Below are 24,080 nucleotides of genomic sequence, written 5' to 3' on the forward strand. Positions count from 1 at the left end.
AGGTATTTCTTTAGTAGTTTCTTTGATATACAACTATCAAACATGTTTCTCTTGATAACCATCTAATTTATTATTTTCTGACCACACTTCTACAAATTAAGGGCACAGGTCAGCCAAACATAAACACATTTAAGTATCATGACTTTCAAAAGAGAATAGTTAAGCATGTAACAGTCTTCCATTGAAAATAATAGTGCTTAGCAGTAAATTCCTATACATGTCTACTCAGAAGTAAGCCCCATTGCATTCAATGGAGATTACTCCCACATTAGTAAGCATAGGATTTCAAGCTAAACGTGTTTAACTTTTAGCTGGACCATGTCCATAATTTATCTGTTCTACTCTTGCTTTTTAGCAGATTGTTGCAAGTTCTATCCGCTAAAGTACTGCAAAAATCCCTAATGAGAAATGAGCAAAGCATCACTTGAAGCTGTTTTCTTAGCACTGCTTTTAAGAAAAAAACTAGCACAGCACAGGTTTTGTGGAACAAAATATTGTCCCACTTGGTAATTTACTTGGAAGCAAAGATTTTAAGGGCAGGTAAAAATACGTTGTCTACCAAGAAATTCCTATAGACTTACATAACTTCATTGGGACTTGGTGAATGCATCTCTGTGAATGCAGGTCTCAAAACTGCTGCTTCTGAAAAGAATATGGGACATCGCTGCATTTGTGGAGTCTGGATTGCAACTACAGAGTCAAAACAAGGCTTTGATCTGACAAAAGGACATGCTATTCAGTGCCTCTATGACCTCTTTGGCAGTATTGTGTAAGTTACTGCTGTCAGCCAAACAGACTCAGCTTTTTTATTTTTAGCTCTTGATGTAGTTTCTCCCTCGTTCTCTTGAGATTCAGTATAGAACTAGAGAGAGCATAAATAAACATTCTGTACGGCGCAGTTAGTCCATCTGTCTTTCTTTCTTTTAACGGGGGGTCCAGTGTTATTATTATTATTATTATTTATTTATATAGCACCATCAGTGTACATGGTGCTGTACAGAGTAAAACAGTAAATAGCAAGACCCTGCCGCACAGGCTTACAATCTAATAAAATCATAGTAAAACAATAAGGAGGGGAAGAGAATGCAAACAGGTACAGGGTAGGGTAAGCAGGCACAGGGTAGGGTAAAACTAACAGTAGAAAGTAACAGTAGAAGTCTGCACAACATCAAGTTTTAAAAGCTTTAGGAAAAAGAAAAGTTTTTAGTTGAGCTTTAAAAGCTGCGGTTGAACTTGTAGTTCTCAAATGTTCTGGAAGAGCGTTCTAGGCGTAAGGGGCAGCAGAAGAGAATGGACGAAGCCGAGCAAGGGAAGCAGAGGCCCTTGGGCAGGCGAGAAACATGGCATCAGAGGAGCCATGTTTGGGACAGTGTTCTTTGGGACAGTGTTCCAAGGGCCGTAGGATTGATTGCAATCCCCGCCCCCATGTTGGAGATAGAGGTCAGGGACAGAATGCAATCAATGGGACTTAATAGTCCCTGATTGTGTCTTAGGGGCAGATCTACACCAAGCAGGGTATGGAGTGTGTCCTGAGCCCCAACAGTTGCCACTATGGTTATAATCCATTTTAAAGCGAAAGTGTAGATACTACCTTGAATACACTATTTCCCACTTCTTAGTTTTTCCAACAGCAACTTTATAGGGCTTTAATCTATCATTCCAAGAATGCATTAGTTTATAATGAAGTAGAAATTACTATTTTGCGAGGGGGAAGGGAGAAGTGTTTTTTTTTTTTTTTTTAATGGCAAGATGTTTACTGCTGATTGTCTTTTTATACCACACTGTGACTACTCTCTTGGTATTGTGTGGTCCAAACAACAACTGGTGTTGGATCCAGTGCTTTAGAGACAAGATATTCCTTGCCAGAAACTATTATTTGGCTCAATTTATTTTGTTCCCACTAATTGCTCATTTGTTTCAGGCAGCAGTTTGGGCAGGGAAATTAGCAGCTGTGATGATGATGATGATGATGATGATGATGATGATGATGATGATGATGTGAAGATGAAGAGGAAGAAGTGGAGGGAGAAGGAGCAATGCTTCTTGGTGAATGAGGCACATCTGTGCCTTCCTGCCCTGTAAACAAGGAGAAAGGAGTAGCAAGTGGAAGGGAGTGGTGGTGGAGAGCTGTAAGGTCATGAGGGGGCAGAGCACAACCGGGAGGAGGAATTGGGCCTGGAGGTACAGCAGGAATGGGAAAGCTGTGGTCCTCCAGATCTTCCCGGACTCCAACTCCCAAGAACCTCAGTAAACATGGCCCATTGACAAGGATGATAGGAGATGTTGTCCTACAATATCTGGAGGGCCACTGCTTTCCCATCTCTGTCATACATGCTCAGACAGCGCCCAAGCTGAGTGGTGCAACATGGCTAGGAAGGTTAGCTCTTCCTGCTTGCATTGTATTGGATAGGGGTCATCCCAGTACAGCATGGAACTAGGATGTTTCCCATCCAAGCCCAGTGTCTGGGAGAGGGTTCCCCCCACACACAATTTCCCACAACTCCCCCTTCTTATATAGTATTCTTACTGGTATATGAATTGCCTCTCCACTTTAAACATGCCTGACGTGATGTGCAATAAAAACAGTGGAATTCAAACACTTTGCTTGCAGTTGCTTGCTTGAACACCTTGGAGTGTGATGGTAGACAGTTTGTTGGGCTGTTTATATCTTGGAGTTGAGCTGAAACTACCCTATTATCTTTTAGCCCAGTTCACTATTCGAAACACACATACACACACATCTGCACTTGTTTTCTTTTGTTTCTACCCACAATGATAATCAAAGCCATTTTCTTCTCAGCTCTGGAAGACAGAAGAGAGTTGCCCAGTTGCCAAGGCAATGCAGGGATACTTTTTTGTATTCCTTCACCATGCAGCACATTAAGGGAAAATCAGGAAAATGTACCTGCATTGCCTAGGCAACCGGGCGCCTCTTTCCTGTATTTGGCACAGTTCTCTGTTGCACGGTGTAGCAAGACAGGACAACAGTAGGCCAGTTTTATGGCTTGTACAATTTAATTTGTCTTTTACTAGATCCCTGAGATACACAAATAAGAGCCTGGTGAAAAGACATACATTTAGCCCAAAAGATTTCTGAACCCATAACTTATTTGAGTACCAGAACTAAATGGTGGAGCTCATAGGCTTCACAAAAATCTACTCTCTGTTAACCCAAACATTTTTCATTTCAGCAGCATAATGTTGCTGCTATTGTTAAGCAATTAGGAGTCAGAAATCTTTGCAGATTGTCTGCAAATCACTCAAAGATCTACCAGTAGAGCCCAGGTCCTGTACCAGCTTGCCCACACTCTGAGATAATCAGCAGAGGCCCTTCTCATCTGCCCAAGTACAGTTAAAGTGGTGAGTACAAGGGAAAGGGCCTTTTCAGCAGTGTCCCCACACTTCTGGAATCAATTTTCTTCAAGGCTTTACATCTGAGTAAATATGGATTGGATCAAGCTATAAGACTATTTTTTTTTGAGGTTACTGTATTCTTTTGAGATTACTGTGAAGACACATGGCACCATTCTAAAGCTATTTGTAGTGAGGGTGGTCCTTCTTGCCCTTACTCTGTTGCCTCCTGGGACACCTGGGAATCCAATTTCATCCCAGAGTGCAGGACATGGAATAATGGGCTCAAATTACAGGAAGCCAGATTCCAGCTGCACATTAGGAAAAAACTTCCTGACTGTTAGAGCAGTACGACAATGGAACCAATTACCTAGGGAAGCCACACTGGAGGCATTTGAAAGGCAGCTGGACAGCCATCTGTAAAGTATCCTTTAAGGTGGATTCCTGCATTGAGCAAGGGGTTAGACTCGATGGCCTTATAGGCTCCTTCCAAGTCAACAATTCTATGGTTCACCCACCACTTCTTGCCATTCAATCATCAACATTCACTTGCCGAACTTTACACCTTGTGATGGTATGGTAAAAATTGGTGGATGGAGACATATTTCCCAAGTTACACAATATGTCCCTGTCCCCCTAACTATATATATATATATATATATATATATATATATTGAAAAAGGGAGAAAAAAGGCTTTGAAAGGAATAGTGACTAAATATAGCTGAAGTGTCCCCCACCCCACCCCAACTATGGCAATTTATCTAAATTGACAGAGGCATTTCTGAAAGCATCTTTCAGGATGCCAGGAATTTCAAGGGCAAAACATAAATAGTTTCTTCTTTACTTGTAATGCAAAGCTTGATGCATAATTTCCCTCACTATCTCTGTAAAACGTTCTGTGCTATAGTCTCTCTTCTTTTCAACTAATCCATTGCAAAATGCAAGTCTGTAGCTGTTAGTTTGTATACTGGTAATATGTTTTAAGCAATGATATTTCAAGGTTACTGTCTGATTCTATGAACTGAATTGCAAAAACAACCCCCCTCCCTGCTAGGATCCTCTGCATATCGGAATAATGTGTCTAAGAATGCTAGATGCTATGCAAGGGTTTTAATAAGGCAAGCTGTATCTGTATCGTATCATCATCATCATCATCTCTTTCTCGCTCATGGCGGTTTTTCTAGATGAACCTGACGGGCTTTGCCATGTCATGCTGTTTTTTTAACAGATTCAGGAATTTCCTGACAATTGAGCATGTTTTAATTATGACTGCTTTCTGGATGTTGGTGTGGATGTATTTTGGTAGGACCAGTTTCTGAAGGTTTTCTGTATAGTTTTTTGATGTGATGCCAGTGACTGATGTGACTAATGGAATAGTTGTGACCTTTTCCTGTTGCCATAGTTCTTTGACTTCCATGGCCAGTGGTGTATATTTTCCTATTTCTTTTCAACAACATTTTTTGTCATTCGGTATTGCTATGTCGATGAAGTATATGTGTTTTTCTTTTTTGTCTATGACTGTTATGTCTGGTCAGTTGCAAGGTATTGTTTTGTCAGTATGAATTGTTCTGTCCCAATATATTTTATGATCTGCATTTTCCAAGATTATTCCGGGTGATATGTATAGTATGGTGTAGGTTGTTTGATGAGATTGAATTTGATGTCCAGTTGTTGGTGAATTATTTTTGCAGCTGTATTGTGTCTGTCCATATAGTCCATTCCTTCCACAATTTTACCTCCTCCTGTTACATCGTCTATTGTTTCTTAAAATTGGTGGCATTTCCTGCAAAGGTCTGATGTTACATTGTTACCTTTTATGATGTATTTTTGGTAGTTCTTGGTTGTTATAACTTGATCCTGTTTAGCTATTAGGAATCCTTCTGTTTCTGGAAATAGCTCACCCTTCCTGAGCCATTCGTACAATTGTTCTTTGTTTATTTCTGGGTTCTGCATTATGTTGTAGTGCTTCCCATGGAGTGCTTTTTGTGCCCATTTTCCTTTTTTTCTCTGCAAGTGAGAATGGTCTTGTTTGGTCTTCATTTTGTAGTGCTAAGTTGAGTGGGGTGTAGTTTTTATCTGCTTTTGCTATGGCTTTATGAATGGGGGTGTTTTAGTGTGGAAGAATTCTCTGAGTGATTTTATCAGTTTAGCATGGATTGTGTTAATGTCCAGCAAACCTCTTCCTCCTTCTTTCCTGCTGATTGTTATTTTTTCATTGCATGAGTTGGGATGGAGCATGCAGTGTTTTGTGAGTTCGGTATGACTGAGTCTGTTTATTTCTTCGAGTTCAGTGTGTGACCAGTGTATGATTCTGAATGAGTATATGAGAAGGGTATTGCGTAGGTGTTGATGGCTTTGAAAATGTTTTTAGAGTTGAGTTTGGATTTTAGGATTTGTGATAGGTGAGTTTTATATTGCATTCTTAGTTGAGTTTTTACTGTGGAGTGATTGATTTTCATGTTTTGTTGTATTTGTATTTGTATGTTTCAAATACATACAAATACAAATACAAGTATTTGTATGTTTCATTTTCTTCCATGTTATGAAGTATTTCGTTATTTAGTGTTTCTGCTGTTTTGTCTTCTTTCAATTTTCCTCTTTCTATGTTTAGCATCTTGCATTTTCCTATCCCGAATTCCATTTTCATGTCTGTCGTCAGTTCTTCAGTGATTCACAGGAGGCCTTTTATCTGTGTCAGAGTTGAGGCATAGATTTGATGTCATCCATGTACAGGAGGTGATCGATTCTGTGCTTTGCTGGTTTTGGGTGTTTTATGTCAATGCCGTATGTGGTGTTGTTAAGGGTGTTGGATAGTGGATTGAGACACAGGCAGAACCATAGAGCGCTGAAAGTGTCATCTTGAATTATTATTATTATTATTATTATTATTATTATTATTATTTTATTTATTACATTTTTATACTGCCCCACCCTGTTGCCTAAGCATTTGTGCCTAAGTGTGTGTGTTGTTTGAACGCTATATGTGTTTGGAAAAATACGATATTCATTTTTGTGTTCAGAAGTCAGAATATATTCAGAAGTCAGAATATATTCCAAGGGAAGTTATTTGCTTAGGCACTTTAAGCAATGTGAAGTTTATCACTGCCTGGTAGTCTGACTATATTTACAAGAGTCATCTATGACTACCCTCCTGATAGTTACCAGGAAATCCCTTGACATGGCCGGAACCTAAGCAGACAACCATTCCTATTGGTGCCTCCTGCCGTGCCTTGTATGCAGATACAAGCTTATTCAGTTTTGGCTGTGGGTGGAGACCTATTGATTAACCGCATCTCTCCTAACCAATTCTACCACAAAGAATTTTAATAGCCATTACAGCTCCGGCCTCAGGGATTTCCTGAGGACTTAAGAGCTGCCTGAGTTTAATGGATCGAAGCAAGAGCTCTGGCCTATCCACTTTTCCATTAATCCAGGAAATACCTTGGGCCGCAACCATAATGGCCCACATTCTTGTACAAGTCCTGATTCCAGGAGCTAATAAAGGGATGAGGGAGGAAGCCAAGAGCAACCTCGGCATTTCTGCTGCCATAGATTTTGGTTTGTTTATTTACTTCCGAACGTGGTAGCATAAACAAGCACCACCATGTAACATTATAAAATTGGTACTACAGACCGCTTGGTGTCTGCAGAATTGAGCCCAAACCAAGAATGTTGCCTCAGCCCGAGAATTCGTGTTCTCTTCTAGCTTTTTTGGCTTCTTCACTTCTGTTCAGAATCTGAATCCTCTATTAGTGGACTCTGGACAAGCACTCTGTCAGAAGCTCTCTTATCTGCCATGAGCTGAGCTTCTCTTAGGATACGAAAGCAAATGCTACTGTAACTCATGATGCCACATCTCTTGCCTTTGGCTCCGGTTCTCATGGTGACAGCTGAGACAGGGAGGCCAATTTGCAACCTTGAGATCCTGCCCATACCTTCGATATTTCCCCAGCTTCCTGTCCTGGTCCTTCACTGGTCCCTTTATTCACATACTTTACTTCCCCACCTGCTGTGGCAAGCAGGACGCCAGTTTTGCAAGCAGGCATGCAGGGCCCACCAAGCAGCATAAGTGGCTTTGAAACAATCAAATGGCCCCCGGCCAGAACAAATGGCTTTGTAAGATAAAATAAGATGGCACACTAGCAGCAGAAATGGCTTTGAAAAAATTCAGTGGCCACCAACTAGCAAAAATAGCTTTGAAAAGAGTTTAGTCATTCTCAAAGTCATATGTGCTGATCTTAAAACCTCCCCCACCCCAGTAATAACAGGAGCAAACACATATATATACACATACACATACACAAACACACACACAGAAAAAAAGAAAGTACGTAAGTTTATATAGTTAACAACACCAGATTATTCTGGCCTCTGGCTCCTCTCAGCAAACAAAGGTAGAAGAAGAAAGCAACTTTGATAACAGAATGCAGAAATTCAAATAATACAGCTACTCTGTCTCTCTCTGTCTCATTTTTAACCCACTCACTGTCTCCCCTTCAAAATAATAATTTTAAGAACAATATTACTCTCAGCTACATCAGCTTCTTTCTCTCAGTCTGCCGTGCTGCTAGCTGGGACTACTTACAATTACCTGGAGGCTTCTCCACAGTCACGTGATTTTCGGGGGTGTGTGCTTCTTCTTCTTCTTCTTCTTCTTCTTCTTCTTCTTCTTCTTCTTCTTCTTCTTCTTCTTCTTTTTAAGGTGGTTGTGTTTACATCAGGTTTTTTCATGGCTCAGCCACTCAGGGCACCTGCAGTGATGCCCATTAGAGGGCAAAATAGCCTGGCTTCTCCTTCCAGGTTTCTGCAGAGTCAGAAAGAGCCTTGACTTCTTGTTTAAAATTTCAAGGAGGGTCGTTTCCCTGTTGCTCTAGCTGGAAGACAGTCCCCATTTGCTAATGAGGCAGGGAATGATCTGCACATGCGTGATGAGGGCGAACATGCTGTTCAGCAAAATAAAATCACTGCCAGGCTTCGAGGGAAAATAGAGACAACTTGTTGAAACAAGGGATTTCATAGAATCATAAAATGATTTGTGAACCGCCCAGAGAGCTTCGGCTATTGGGCGGTATAAAAATGTAATAAATAAATAAATAAATAAATAAAATAGCAGAGTTGGAAGGGACCTATAAGGCCATATAGTTCAACCCCCTGCTCAATGCAGCATAAATGAAAGCATACCTGAAAGATGGCTGTCCAGCTGCATCTTGAAGGCCTCTAGTGTGGGAGAGCCCACAACCTCCCTAGGTCATTGGTGCCATTGTCATACTGCTCTAAGAGTCAGGAAGTTTTTCCTGATGTCCAGCCGGAATCTGGCTTCCTGTAACTTGAGCCCATTATTCCATATCGTGCATTCTGGGATGATCGAGAAGAGATCCTGGCCCTCTGTGTGACAACCTTTCAAGTATTTGAAGAGTGCTGTCATGTCTCCCTCAGTCTACTCTTCTCCAAGCTAAACATGCCCAGTTCTTTCAGTCTCCCCTCATAGGACTTTGTTTCCAGTCCTCTTTGTTTTGCGGGTGAGCTGTAATCCTCCTGAACGTGGGTTCCCACCCCCTTGGTGAAGAAATATATGAGACCTTTCTTGTAGCATTATTACATGTCTAGCCAGTGTGCCATTTCAATATCAGGGGGAGGGGGAAGATTCCCAGCAAGGTTTAACAATTGATTCTGGAGAAATTCAAGATTATATCAGAAAAAACAGTGCATTGTACAAGCGTGTGTAGCGGTTACTTTTTATACTTCACGATAATTATAGCAATGTACTCAACCAAGGTCAAACATTTCTCCTTTTCTTAACTGAAGAAATCTATTAAGTTCCATTGATTTCCATGCATGTAAAGCATGACTAACTTTTGCTGAATAAGAGCCAGAGAGTAATACTTGTTATAGACAATTATAAAGACCCATATACTGGGTATGCATGCTGAATATTCTCCAGGTTGGAGCCATGGTGTAGAACCAGTGAGTCAGGCAGCAGTACAGGAACTCCTGGAGAATAAGAGCGTGCACTTAGTTATCTCCCCACCTCGACTCCTGGTTCTCTCTGATCCTATCCCATGTTTTGTGTCTAAATATGTATCTGTTTCTAATCACCCTGGCACTGCTGTTGCTATTATCTGGAATGGCTGAGAGTAGTAATAGATGCATTAAGATCAGACCACGGGGAGGTAGCAAATTATGTTCCACATAGATCAAAGTGCTCATTAAAGAGCTGGATGAGGCAGCAGAAAAGATGATCAGGAAAACTGTAGTTGAGGCAAAATTTGCATGACAGAGTAAAAATAAATAAATCAGAATTACCTTAATGAATTGCAGCAAAGGTCTGTAAACCATAAAATGTATTATGCATTGAAAACACAGGAGAGAAATTTAGCTAAGCTCCAGGGCTACTTGCGATGAATTGTGGCTTAAAGATGAGCCAGAAATGTGATACAGTTGCCCCAAAGAAGAGTAAATGCTGTTTGGGATTGCTTAACTCAGCCTTCCCCACCCTGGTGCCCTCCAGATGTATTGGATTACAACCACCATCATTGCCAGTCAGCATGGCCATAGCTGAGGATGACGGCAGTTGTAGTTTAATACATCTGGAGGGCACCAGATTGGGGAAGCTATCTTAACTGAAGCATTGTATGCAAATCATACAATGGGGGAGTACCAATGGCACATCAGTTAGACATCATATGCTCTGTCTGCTTCTGGTTTAGCATATGGTTATGACTACATTATGCCTGTATTATGCCTAGTGTAGCAGCTGCCCAGAATATGTCGAACACCCGGCACATGTAGGTCATTCTGTCATTGGTTCAGAATTTTTGAATGCTCCCGTGTAAAAATATCCCTGCATGTAGAAAAGTAGTCCAGGTAAAATGTTTCTAGCTACCACATTCTGTCTAACGTGCTAGTTTGCTACAAGCTGAGTGTCATTGTGTGTGTGAGAGAGAGGGGGAGGAAGCATTCAAATATGTTTTATCCACCTACACTCGTGAGTGTGACAATCCCAGAAGCACTCTACCATTTGATTTTTCTGAAGGGGAGGGGCCATAGTGAGAGGAGGGACCATACTAGGGGAGGGGCCATAGCTCAGTGTGACAGAGCACATGCTTTGCATGCACACCAGGTTTGATCCCCGCCTTCTCCAGGTAGGAAAGGAAAGGAATCCTATATGAAACCCTGGAGAGCTGCTGTCTGTCAGTGTTGACAATATTGGGCTAGGTGGCCCAGTGGTCTGACACAGTAAAGGCAGCTTCCTATGTTCCTATGTTGACCAGGTCCCAGACTAGAAATATATTACATGAAATATTGTGAAAGATCAGCATCTCCTATGGAAACTAGGCCTTATAGTTATAAACAAAAGGTGCAAATCTGCATCCTTTCTTTCACTGCAGTATATGTGCACATGTTCCTGAAAGATAGAGTATGTGTGCACATACATGCACCTGCACACACACAATTAAAAAGACTTCTTAGATTTCTGTGCATCCAAAATATTAGAGAGCTTATAAATTGTGGTAGCCTGATCCTCAAGACAAGATACAATTTATTTGAATTAACTTTCCCCAAATCTGGGGGGGATTCTACATGTAGTACTGAGGGTGCTTCCATGCGCCCCCAGTGCGGCCCCAAAGCAATCGTGTAACTTGCCTGGAGAAGCGACGAGGAAGAGGCGTCCTTGCCGCCGCCGCCATCCACCTACTTCCTTGCCGGCCGGGTCGGAGAGCTTGGCGGAAGAAGGCGGGGTGGAGAGCTTCTTCCGCTCTCCACCCCGCCTTCTTCTGCCGAGCTCTCCGACCCGGCCAGGTCAGAGGTAGGTGGGTGGCGGCGGCGGCAAGGACGCCTCTTCCTCGTCTCTTCTCCAGGCAAGTTACACGATCGCTTTGGGGCCGCACTGGGGGCGCATGGAAGCGCCCTCAGTACTACGTGTGGAATCCCCCCAGATGCCTTCCGGATCTGTTGGATGACAACTATCAGCATTCCCAGCCATGTTGGCTGAAGATAATGGAAGTTGAAGTCCAGCACATCTGGAGGGCACCAGGTTGAGGGAAGACTGGAGGGTCTTATAGGTTGAAGGACCTTTGAGGATCAGCAGAGCCTTCTTTCTTTTCCATTCAAACCTGGAGCTAATAAATGGTGCTCTCCTAATGGAAACATAGACTAAGCATGCTAAATGTGTTGACCTCTGTCCCAGGCAGTTCAAAGTTCAAAGTAGAAGGATTAGCCAACACCCTAGCCAGAGGGAATATTGGTTTGCCTGTTCTTTCGCATTAGGAGCAAAGTCAATCAAATCATTCAGGCTGATAAGTTATACGCATATGTGTGTGGGGTGGGGAGATAGTGCTTTTATTCAGTTTTTATATTTGCATTTTGGCACACTAACTTAGAAAAAAAATGTAACCTGAAAAACCAAGCCAAGGAATTTATGAAACAAAATTTAATCTATGAACAAAAGAGAGCATTATTGAAAGCAAAGCAAAGAGCAAAAGAAAAGAAAAGAAAAGGATATTGGAAGAGGAAGCAATGTATGAAAGCATGCATTTGGAAGGCGATGTGGCAATAGCTTTAGAAGGAATGGGGGGAATAGACAAACGTATATATAAACTCTTTAATGTATTATGTATAAGTTGAGATGCATTGAGGCATAAAATTATTTGTCTTAATGTAGGTTCTGTGACTGGGGAACAAGAGCACTAGTCACAAGAGCAAGTCTTTCCAAGTAAATAGGGAACTGAAGACTATTCAAGGCACTGAATTTGTATACCTCTGTCATGGAAGGCTTGGAGGACACACCAGTCAAGGGACTAGACAAGACCATTGTTGTCCCTTTAATCAAGAACAGAACAGGCAGAGGAAACCCCTCACTCCACCCAGATACACTTTAGTTTCCTGATTCTGGATTTAAATATTAGATCCGATATTCGATACTTAGAAATTAAATTTCAAATATTGAACATTCCAAATACATGAATAAGATATCTGTGGGGGTGGGGGGAGGTGGGAATGTATGGGCACGTGAAATCTACCTTACCTGATTTGATTTCAGAACTTGGATTTGATTCCACAGAGGGTGGAATGGCTAGGTGTGGGACATGTTCCCGATAAGGGCAACAAGATGGCAGGAACAGAACATCTTAAAACGTAGCATTAAGCATGGAGAATCAGCTGTGGTTTAAGGTGTCTTCTGAACCCCTGTGGTTAAAGCCGTGGTTTAAGGTGTCTTTTGAACTGGGCCATTGTGTGTTATTTTGTTTAGTTAGTTAGTTTTTACATCCATCCATTAGTCAAAGCTCTCTGGGCAGTTCACAAAAAATGTAAACCACAAAGTACATCACGTGCGTGCATACACACACACACACACACACACACACACACACACACAAAGTGAGACTCCCCCCCTCTCTCCATGGAGACTTTTCTAATTTTAACCTGCCTGTGTTTTGGGTGGTGGTGGTGGATCATGTGGTGGAAAGGTTTAACAGCTCCTCCTGAAGTGCCAATTTGGATTGGGTCCACATGTGCTTACAGAAAAGTAAAGAAAACTATCAGGCATAGTTCCACTATGAGTATTTAGTTTGGTCCTTAGATTGGCACCCTTCTTTAAATTTATTGATCCCACTCCTAAGATCTGCCATAGTATAGGAAGTGGACCGATTCTGCTCTCCTCAGGCTAGGAATAGACTTTAGACTTTCAGGAGAGAAAAGCAGCTATGTGGGGTGATTCTGAAGAACTCCAGCAAAAAAGGCAAAACAATTCTTTAAGTCTAAGCTGCTGCTGTGTGGTCAGGGATTCATTCTATAGAATATTTAGAATGATGGTTAAATTCAAGACTGCGACAAAACCCTGCATGCTTTTATGCTTACCAGCAACTGTGCTCATTAGACTTGGCAAGGAGAACTAATTAGTTGGGAGGTAATATCCCAATTGTGCTCTGAAGCTTTGAGTGCACTTACGGACAACAGAGGATGCTACTTTTGCCTTGTTTTGTTTGTCAGCAAGTCATCCACTGCTAGCATCCTCGCTAACTTGCGAAGCAAGCCATTTTGTGTGAGATTTTTTAAAAAGTAAATCGGCAATGAAAGCTCATAGTGATTGACCTGCCTGTCATACGTTTGCTGACAGTACTGGACTCTTAAATGGGCTGCCAGCTGCATCTGTCCTGTTAATTGGGCAGGTAATTTAGTATGCCTAAGGCTATGGGCTACAAACCACTCAATTTGGAATCATCCCATTGACCTTTTGTACTGAGCCTGAGCAATGAAGGTCTCTAGACAAGCAAAGTTCAGCATCTTCAGATTTACTCTTAAAGACTTTTTGGTCTCTGAGGAGTCCCCTCTTCATTGACTACAGTCAATATTTGCCTAATAATCCTATTTAGTACAAGACTTAGCAGGCTTAGGTAATATTACTCACTTGGCCATTGATCGATGATCAATTTCTCTTAAATCTTTGGTAGATATTGTCCCAGTATGCTGCTACATTGTTTTTCATACCATTTGACCAGCATAAGAACCTAAGAGCCATGCTGGATCAGGCTAAGGGTCCATATGGTCCGGCATTCTGTTTACATAATAGCCAGCCAATTGCCCACGGGGAAACTGCAAACAGGACGTTAGTGCCACGGCAGCTGCCTGCCCAAGTTCCCTGGCAGGCGGATCCTTTTAAACATGCAATCAGAAAGAAAGAAAGTTTGCTTTGGTCCTCAGATATCTGATTCTGCCAAGCAGCAGTGGAAGGAGTGACATTACGATGACCCCCACTGGAAGGGACCCTTACATTCTTTTAGAGTAGCAAAGGCATGGGTGACTGAAACTGGTAGCATATAAAGCCTCCTTGAATACCAAAGCTAGATGTTTTGTGAAATAACTCTGAAGAAAAGGGTACTGCAAAACTGAACATACAAATGGGTCATACAACAAAATGTTGAAATGTGCAGAGCTCTTGTTCAGGGTTCCAGTCAGCCAGCCAACCAGTCATGCCCTTTGTAAGATACTCTATTCCATCCTCCACTTCACCCCACCTTGCTTGACATTTTTCTCCCTTCAACAGTCAGACAACTTTCTGTGGCCACAGAGCAAACTTCATTGGGATGTGTTGGGGGTCAGGGAGTCACAGGTTGTTTCTCCGTAAGTTTTCTTTTCCTGATTTTTTCCCCCTTTCACTTCTGTACACCTTGGGTTTCCCCTGAGCCTGGTGATACGTCCCTCTAATGCATGGATTATGTCATTTTGGCTACACAATGATCCACACTTGAAGAATGAATTTTCCATTAGTATATAGGATGGAAGACAAGATGGAGTCACAAGCACACATCACACACATGCACACTGCTAGTAGTACATACGCAGACATGTTTTGCACCCTGTATCTGGAAGAGCCTCCCAGGTCCGGCCTCATCTCTGCTCACTTTTAGATAAGCAGTGAGGATGTATTTATTTGCCAAGAACATGCTTTTAAGGGATTTGACTGCTTCTGCCATCACCTTTTCATCTGCCTTCTGCAAGAGAAAGGGTTCTGCTCATGGAAGATCCCTCTGCCCAAATCTGGTGGGTCCTCCCTCCCCATCATGTCACAGCTCACCCCATTCAGCTGGGTCTGTTGACTCTCTGCGTAGCATTTTCAAGGGGCCTTAGGGGCTTCCCGGAGAAAGAGGGGCAGGGTAGTCCACTTCTGCCAGCGCAGTTGATTTAGTGAACATCTTAAAGAGCAACCCCATGGTTCATGGGAGAGGGCCCTAGGGACCATGGTTCATTGGAGAGGGCCCTAGGGACCATGGGATAATGTGCAGTCCCCCATCTGAGACTATAGGCAGTGCTATGATCTCGGCTGAGGACATCCAAATGGAGATTCCCACCCCCTCACAATTGCCATGGAAAGCACTGCAGCAGCTTCCTCGCTCAATGTTAGAGCTCCAACCTTGGGTGCAATATCAACAGAAAAGAAAAGTGAAAGGCAAAGCATAGGGTGTTGGCAAAACACAGAATATTTGAAATGCATCTTTTAAGATTTTAATGCAATTTGTTATATTATTTGTTGTTGCTATTTTGTATGTGTGTGTGGGGGGGGTTATATTGCTGTAGGCCACATTGAGTGCTCTGTAGAAAGATAGAGAGCTTCATGAAATATTTATTGCATGCTCATGATTGGCCACTCACAGAAGTTTTGTGGGCCCTTTAGATGATGTCATCAACCTCCAGAACATTGCCCAGGCTTCCCTCCCCTTTATCCCTCTTTAAACACACACACACATACACACACAATGAGCCAATTTTTTTAAAGTGTAAATTCGGCCCCACGTAAAGTTGGTGTTGCACTATAGTTCTGTCACTAGATGGTGCTATTTCATTAAAGTGTATGGAGCACACACAGAGAGAAAGTATTCAATTCCAAACATGTGACCATCTGTAGCTGCCAGTGTAATTGAGCTGATTGTAATCCCAGAAAGAAAGTGGAAGTAGAAAGCTGTGGTAATGTAGAGAAGCTTAAAAAGGCAGACATTCTATAAATACAAACAGCAGTGAAAAAGGCTCATCAAACTTTCTCAGTTTTCCTGTTTCCTCTTCCCAGCTTTTGCAATGCTCCTGTGTGTAGTTGTGCGGTACGGATAAATAATAATAGACAATCAAAATTATTTTAAATCTTTTCCTGATAATATATTTAAGATAATGTATCCTAGATCATTGAAAATATATGGAGTATAAATGAGACAAATAGAATTAAGAAACTTAATAAAAAACATGTAACTATAATGAAAACTGCCAGGAGAGTCTTGGCTAGTAGGTAGAAATGGAGTAAATATATGCATTTGTAGAAAAGAACAGAATAATTGCCCATAGAATAACTGAAAAATGAAATAAACAAACAATAGAAATACAAGATAAGACAATAAATATATCATAAGATTGTCCTGGGAACAAAGATGACAGTGTAATATCCTATGCATATTTATTCAGAAGGAAGTCCCATTAAGTTCAATAGAATTTGCTCCCTGTTAAATGTATAAGCATGGCAGCCTTAGAGCATAATCCTATACATGTCTATTCAAAATTAAGTCCCACTGAGTGCAATGGGGCTTACACCCAGGTAAATGGGTATAGGATTGCAGCCGTACAGAGTAGTCCTATGCACACCTAAATAAACATATTGAATTCAAAGGGGCTCATTCCCAGGTAAATGCTGATAAGATTGCACCATTACTTAACTAATACTGCAATCCTATACCCACTTACCTAGGAGTAAGCCCTATTGGATCTAATGTGGTTTACTTCTGAGCAGACATGTATAAAATTGCACTGTAAACTGTTACTATTATTATTATTATTATTATTATTATTATTATTATTTATTTATATAGCACCATCAATGTACATGGTGCTGTACAGATAACACAGTAAATAGCAAGACCCTGCCGCATAGGCTTACAATCTAATAAGTTGTAGTAAACAATAAAGAGGGAAGGAGAATGCAAACAGGCACAGGGAAGTGTAAACAGGCACCGGGTAGGGAGAAGCTAACAGTATAGAGTCAGAACAAACTCAATATTTGAAGGCTATAGGGAAAAGAAAAGTTTTTAGCTGAGTTTTAAAAGCAGTGATTGAGTTTGTAGTTCTCAAGTGTTCTGGAAGAGCGTTCCAGGTGTAAGGGGCAGCAGAAGAAAAAGGACGAAGCCGAGTAGAGAGGTACTTAGGGTGACCATATTTTGGAAACCAAAAAGGAGGACAACATGGCTGCCCCCAAGGGGGCGTGTCCACCAACAAGTCCAGCCCCCAAGGGCTGTGCTCACCAACACGTCCTGCCCCCAAGGGGGCGTTCCCACCCAAACATAGCCTTGGTCACATGTCTGATTTCACAGCACACAATTAAGACAAACCTGTTCTACATAGCATCTTAATGTTAAAATCACTGGGATAAAGAACAAGTGAGACATTCAGTGTATCTGAAATTAACTTCACTCACACCTACTTTTGTAGAAGCTTTTGCTATATTCTGTGTGATACAGTCTCCCCTTCCCTCAAATATCTTTTTTGACAAAATCCTTCACTGGATGTCCATAGTCTCACCTTTCTAACATTTAACACTCTATCCCCATCACTCATATCCATTCAGATTCAGGATACTGCTACCACTGAACAAATGAAGCAGAAAAATCTAGTACAATAAAAAGAAAGCCATACTGTAAAATAACCATAATCTCAAAGACATAGTGCTCATCTACACCAAGCAGGATATAACACTATGAAAGTGGTATGGAAGTGGTGTATAAAAGGCAGGAGCCACACTACTGCTTTATAGTGGTACTGAAGTGCACTGACAACTGTTGGGACCCATGACACATCTATACCAAGCAGGATATTACATTATAAAAGCGGTTATGAAAGCAGTGTATGGTACATGTCAATGGGCCCCAACAGTTGTCAGTGCACTTCAATACCACTATAAAGCAGTAGTGTAGATCCTGCATGTTATATACCGCTTTCATAGTGGAATATCCTGCTTGGTGTAGATGAGCCTTAAGTTGAAAATAAAAATTCATTCACACACTCACTCAAGGTAAAATAACAGCAATACACACCTCACATATGCTCATCAAAGGCAATAAAAATTAAAATCCACACACCCCTACACACTCACCCAGCATGGAAAAAACTCCACACCCTCCCCAAGACAATCTAAAAAACAAAACAAAAACTCCACACATACTAAACTGGGGGGGGGGATATAAATCCATCTCACACTCACCAAAGGCAAAATAATAATAATCTACAACAACACCCCCCAACGTAAACAATAAAATAACATCAAAAATACAATACTTACTCACCCAAGGCATCATCATCATCATCATCATAGTGTGGTGTAGTGGCTAAAGTGTTGGACTGGCAGCTGGGAGATTCGGGTTCTAGTCCCCACTCAGCCATGGAGTGACTTTAGGCCAGTCACACACTCCCCAACCCACCTCACAGGGTTGTTGTTGTTGTTGTTGATGATGATGATGATTTACATTTATATACCGCCCCGTAGCCGAAACTCTCTGGGTGGTTTACAAAAGTTAAAAACAATGAATGTTAAAAACAAATATACAAAATTTAAAACCATAAAAAGCAGGAGGGAGGAAGCAAGCCCACCACAGCCATGTACCTTGTTTCCTGATTAACTGAACCAGGCTGCTGCTTTGTCCACCTGGGCTCTGCTCCAAGCAGGGAGGGGAGGGGAGGGGAGCTGTTCTCAGAAGTCTGAGAACACATCCCTCCAGGAAGCCTGGGCTGATCTGACTCAAGCGCCTTCCTCCACCCCCGTGCACTGGGCGCGGCTGCAGACCCAGGTGCTGGGAGGAAGCCCAGGCCCACCCGAGGCGAGCCCCGTGTGTGGTGGGCGTGGCTGCAGGCCCGGGTGCTGGGAGGCGGAGCTGGAGGACCCGTTCCCAGAAGTCCAGAAATGAGGCCTCCACCCCTCCCTGGGCCGAGATTGGCCTTTTGCTGGCCCAGCGCCAGCCCAGCATCACTGGGGGAGGGAGCTGGGAGACCCGTTCTCGGAGAATGGGTCTCCCAGCTCCTCCCCCCATCCCAGCGACGCAGGCCTTCTCCTGTGTGCTGGCGCACTTGCGTCAGCACGGAGGAGAAGGGGAGAGCGTCGCTGGGGGGTGGGGGCTGTGAGGCCCGTTCTCGCAGAATGGGTCTCCCAGCTCCTCCCCCCCAGCAACACAGGCCTTCTCCTGTGTGCTGGCGCGCTTGCATCAGCACGGAGGAGAAGGGGAGAGCGTCGCTGGGGGTGGGGGCTGTGAGGCCCGTTCTCGCAGAACAGGTCTCCCAGCTTCTCCCCCCCCCCCCCAGCGACGCAGGCCTTGGCCGGGTCCGCGATTTTCCTGGACATTTGGGGGGGATTTTGAAATCTCCCCCCGGATCCCGCTTGGGGGCAGGATTTCCGGACATATCCGGGCAAATCCGGGCATATGGTCACCCAACTGCACAAGGGAACTTTCACAGAGATGTATACCGGGTGTCCCCAGAGTCCACCCTCTTTGTGTTGAAGCAGGAGACAGGCACAACATTCATCATTGTGTAGGATATTTGTTCTATTTTTCTGAAGTTCAGTATCTGAGTGCCATTGCCAAAACATAGCCAAAACAGGATCCACCTTAGGAATCCTAAGATTTGAAAAGGCAAAACAGATCTCCGGAAAGAAAGAAAAAACTTAAGGTGGGGGAGGGACCCCAAAAGATCCCAGTGAGGACTTCGTGTGCTACATGGCCATGGAATGCCTGACTGATTGTTGGAGGAAAAAACCAGGCAACTGGAGAAGGGAGGAAGAACAGAATGGAGTCACTAGAACACCATGCATTTTGTTACCGGTCCCACTTGTCTGTTCTAATAACCAGAATGTATTTCATAAAGTTGCATCTCTGCCATTTTTCAGGTTCAACCAAAGATTTAATTGAAACTTGCTGTGCTGCTGGACAACAGTGGGCCATTGACAATAATGAATGTACAGAAATCCCTGTAAGTGGAACTGATGGTGACATTTGCAGGTATGTAAACCAAAAGTGAAGGAACTGGCCGGGGGGGCGGGGGGAATCACAAAGCACCCTGCACTTTGTGATCTGATGTATGCTCCATATTACATAAGCACTTTATGATCTGCTTATAATTAAATTGAAGGTTTTAAGGCCCTTTCTTCCATCTAGAGTGACACAGTTTTGGTTTATTGCAGAGAATCAGTTGGCATGTAGGATAATGCCTTCCGTCTTGCCTGAGAAAAATCCAGCTCAGTGCTGAGAATCTTTGCTAAATGCCAATGATTGTTTCTCAAAAACTGTGCAGATAAATTTCACATTACTTAAGCAAAGGATTGTGCAGAGTTAGATAGAACTGGAAGAGGGGTATTGTTTCTTCCATGCACAACCGTATGGATCTTGGCCTTTACGCAGTACTTTAGTCCTGTATAATCTCACTGCATTTGCTCAGAGCAGAAGTATTGCAATTAAGTAAGAAGAAAAAAAGTGAGCTGGTCCTGTCTAGGTTATGGCGGGAGGCAGGGAAATGTTTAGTACAACTGGAAACTAAATAATTAAAGTTCAAATTTAAAGCAAATGAACCCCTTACAAAAGGATTTAGCATTTTAATTAATGGGTCTTTATTCTCATTTCATATATAAATATCAGATTTAACTCCTGCTCATAAGATTACATTCATTCCATTGCCTTTTGCAATAGCATAACTTACAAATAACACAGCTGGGCCTGATATTGCTTGGAGTACAGTGGCTTGGGAGCAGGGCCGGAGGGAGGTGAATGTGCACTTTGTGATAATAGCATAAGACTTGCTATGTACATGGGCTCCCCTATGAGGCTCCCAAGCACTGTGCTTTTATAACATAGTGAACCAATGTGGTGTAGTGGCTAAAGTGCTGGACTGGGAGTCAGGAGATCTGGGTTCTAGTCCCCACTCAGCCATGGAAACCCACTGGGTGACTTTGGGCCTGTCACAGACTCTTAGCCCAACCTACCTCACAGGGTTGTTGTGGGGATAAAAATGGAAGGAGGGGTATTATGTACGCTGCCTTGGGTTCCTTGGAGGAAGAAAGGAGGGATATAAATGCAAAAATAAATAAATAGTGCACAATTCTGCCTGTTATCATGGCTTGGCTGCACTATTGGAAAGTATAGGATGGATATATGCATATTACTGATACAAAAAGTAGTACGCTAACCCCAAATAGGTTGGGAATGATTGAATCCATGTTTACTGTGGATGGAACAATAATACATAAATTTGGCTGGATCATTTCTAGTGAATTGGGTACCCTCTGGAGCAGGTTTGGGGGTGCATGTGTGGGCTCTGCAGCAAGGAGGAGAGAAAGGGGAAGCCCCGTTGCATGACAAGAAGTCCACTCACAGAATGTTACATTAAATTCTATGTGTGCAGTTGCATTTCTTTTCTTCGCTAGAAGGGATAGAGATATGTATGTCGCATTGTGTAGCCTTTTTTGTAATATATGTGGAAATGAATTATTTCACTCTTGCTGATTATGAATATGAGAAAATAATGAAATTATTTTCAATTATTTAATAATTGACAGGAAAAAAATAGGAAAGTCAAACTTTTCTATTTTGGTTCCATGATCCTTGGCCAGATCTACACTACTGCTTTATAGTGGTATTGAAGTGTACCAATAACTGTTGGGGCACATCACACATTGCATATACCACTTCCATGGTGTTATTTCCTACTTTTTATTCCACATTATCCAAAATACCACAACAAATGTCATTGTGTGTCCTATGAGTTATTAATGTACAAGACGGATATAGTGTTACCATGATGGGATCGTAAAGATTTGACCCAAGTTGTAGATCTGTTACTAGTCTTTTTTACAAGCATCACTCCTGAGAGAGAATTAAAGTGAGTGTTACTCTTTTCTTTCCTTATGGAAAGATGTACCAGCCTGCTGGACCTCTTTTTAATGAAAGGTGGGTAACCTAAGGCTGTTAGAACTCTTTTATAGCAAAATGTGGGTATATATGTGATAAGTTGAGCCTTATATGTCATAAGCTAACCCATGATACTTTGCAGCCTGAAGCAGTAACCAAAAGCCCCTTCCCAGCCTTGCTAGGACAACACGTTAAAAAGCCTTGCTACACTAGTTCCTGCCTTCATCCGGTCTCCTGTCATGATGCCACCTGAAGAATATTGCTTCATCTTCCTACATTGATAAACCAATCCTAGAATACAAATATTACTTAAACCGAATTGCTCTGTTCAATTATTCAATTATTTTCAATGATGCACAGTTGCCTGTGTTTACTCTATGGGCCTGTTCAGATAACATATTAAGCCACGGTTAGGCTGCTAACCCTTTTGCAGCAAGTGGTTAGTGAGCGTGTTTAAACCCTGGTGAAAGGAAAGGAAAGGAACCTCTCGTGCAAGCACTTGAGTCATTGCTGATTCCTAGAGGGACGCCTGCTTTCGCTGATGTTTTCTTGGCAGACTTTGTAGTGGGGTGGTTTGCCATTGCCTTCCCCAGTCGCAGTTACCTTTCCCCCAGCTAGCTGGGTACTCATTTTACTGACCTCGTAAGGATGGAAGGTTGAGTCAGCCTGAGCCGGCTGCCTGAGAACCAGCTTCCACTGGGATCGAACTCAGGCCAGGGGGAGAGTTTCGGCTGCAGTAAGTGCCGCTCACCACTCTGCGCCACGTGAGGCTCTAAACCCTGGTTATGTGGCCACTATGGTTAAGAATGGTTCACACAACACACGAAGTTGTGGTTCACATGACACACTAAGCCATAACGTTTAGCTCAAAATGCTTAACTGCCATGGCTTAGCGTGTTGTCTGAACAGAGTCTATCTCAGCTTGCACTTTTGAAGACACTAATAACCTGGTCCTGTCAGAGGGAAGTCCTACTGAGTTCAGTAGAACTTACACCCAAGTAGGTGTGCCTTGATCTCAAAAATGTCAGTTGTACTTAAGTCCCACTGAAGTCAACCAAATTCACCCAGGCAGAAATTCAATATAAAATAAATAAGAAATAGTATAAAAGAGCAAGAACCGATAACCACTTCACTCAGTGTTTTGAGTTGTCAATTCATCATGTAAACAAGAGGTCGAGAACATGTGCAAAACAGATATTTGGTGTGTCCAGTGATGTCCATTCTTGCTGTAAAATGGTGTTTGCAAGTGGCCGCCTGCCTTTGGAATAGCAACCTGTGTTTTATTTGTTGCAGAATTGCTCAGAAGCAGTGTTGTGTCTCGTATTTAAAGGAAAACAGCTGCATTGCTGGCATGATCGCTGCCAGGGAAGGTGATTTGTGCAGACCAGATGAAAGTGATACCTGTGGAGGGTCGTCTTATAAGGCAAGACACTCTGCTGAAACCCTTGCTAATGCAAATCAGCTTTGGCGCCTGCATTTTTAAAAGTTTTAAATGTTTGGCATGTATGCTCTGGGTTTTGTTTTTCTTAATTGCACCTCAAGCAAAACTGAAAATTTCACTTAGCTAAGCATTTTGGGCTGCTTGCATTTATTTCTTAGCTTAAACAAGATACACAATCTTAAATTTCAGAACTTTCATGCTATTTGTATCTTTTTAATCTAATTGATGAAAAAATTAATTAGTACCTTCCCTATGAAGTCTATCTCCAGAAGTTTTAAAAGAAATCATGTTATAGATAATCGAGGAAGCTGATTATATTCCTCTTTGCTTAGACACATGAATTGGGTTGGGCTTGAGCTAAGCAGTCACACTGACTTGACTTTAAAGAACAAACATTTATTTGACTATATAGAAACCTTTTCTCATAAGCAAAGGTAGTACAGATTTATTGTATTCATTTATAATATATATCTATATTGCTTTTAAAAAATCCTCTAACTAGTTTGTTGCCAAATTAAGGAATGAATTCTTGCTTGGCGCAAAAATCTACCAGTTTTTGCCAGCTCAGGATCCAGCCCCTTCTTTGTGATGTCCTTTCCTTCAGATTGTAGCCAAATGGAAAGTTTCAGAGTTCGTTGAACATTGATTACAATTCACATAGCCTTTTGATACTCTTGTGTGTATTTTCTACTGCCCCAGCTGGAAATGTACTAATTCTGCCTGGTCTTGTACTATGAAAAGGTCTTACAAATACTGTACTTTTGTCAGTACAAAAAATGTAAGCTCACTTTGGGTGCATCACAGGTTTTAATAGGTTGATACAGCTATTATTCTTATGGAAGAATTTAAATTTCACGTTATTTCT

The 24,080-nt window shown here is 42.1% G+C and overlaps 1 protein-coding gene across 1 annotated transcript in view; it reads left to right on the forward strand.

Annotated features, from left to right (window-relative positions):
* Nucleotides 1-24,080, forward strand: part of FBLN2 (fibulin 2) — a 134,644-nt gene that overhangs the window by 55,486 nt on the left and 55,078 nt on the right. Inside the window, 2 exon segments of the mRNA XM_063121254.1 lie at nucleotides 19,761-19,872; nucleotides 23,068-23,197. Of these exon segments, the coding sequence (XP_062977324.1) occupies nucleotides 19,761-19,872; nucleotides 23,068-23,197 (242 nt within the window).

The sequence above is a fragment of the Elgaria multicarinata genome, chromosome 3 (assembly GCF_023053635.1).
Source record: "Elgaria multicarinata webbii isolate HBS135686 ecotype San Diego chromosome 3, rElgMul1.1.pri, whole genome shotgun sequence".
Classification (NCBI taxonomy): domain Eukaryota; kingdom Metazoa; phylum Chordata; class Lepidosauria; order Squamata; family Anguidae; genus Elgaria; species Elgaria multicarinata.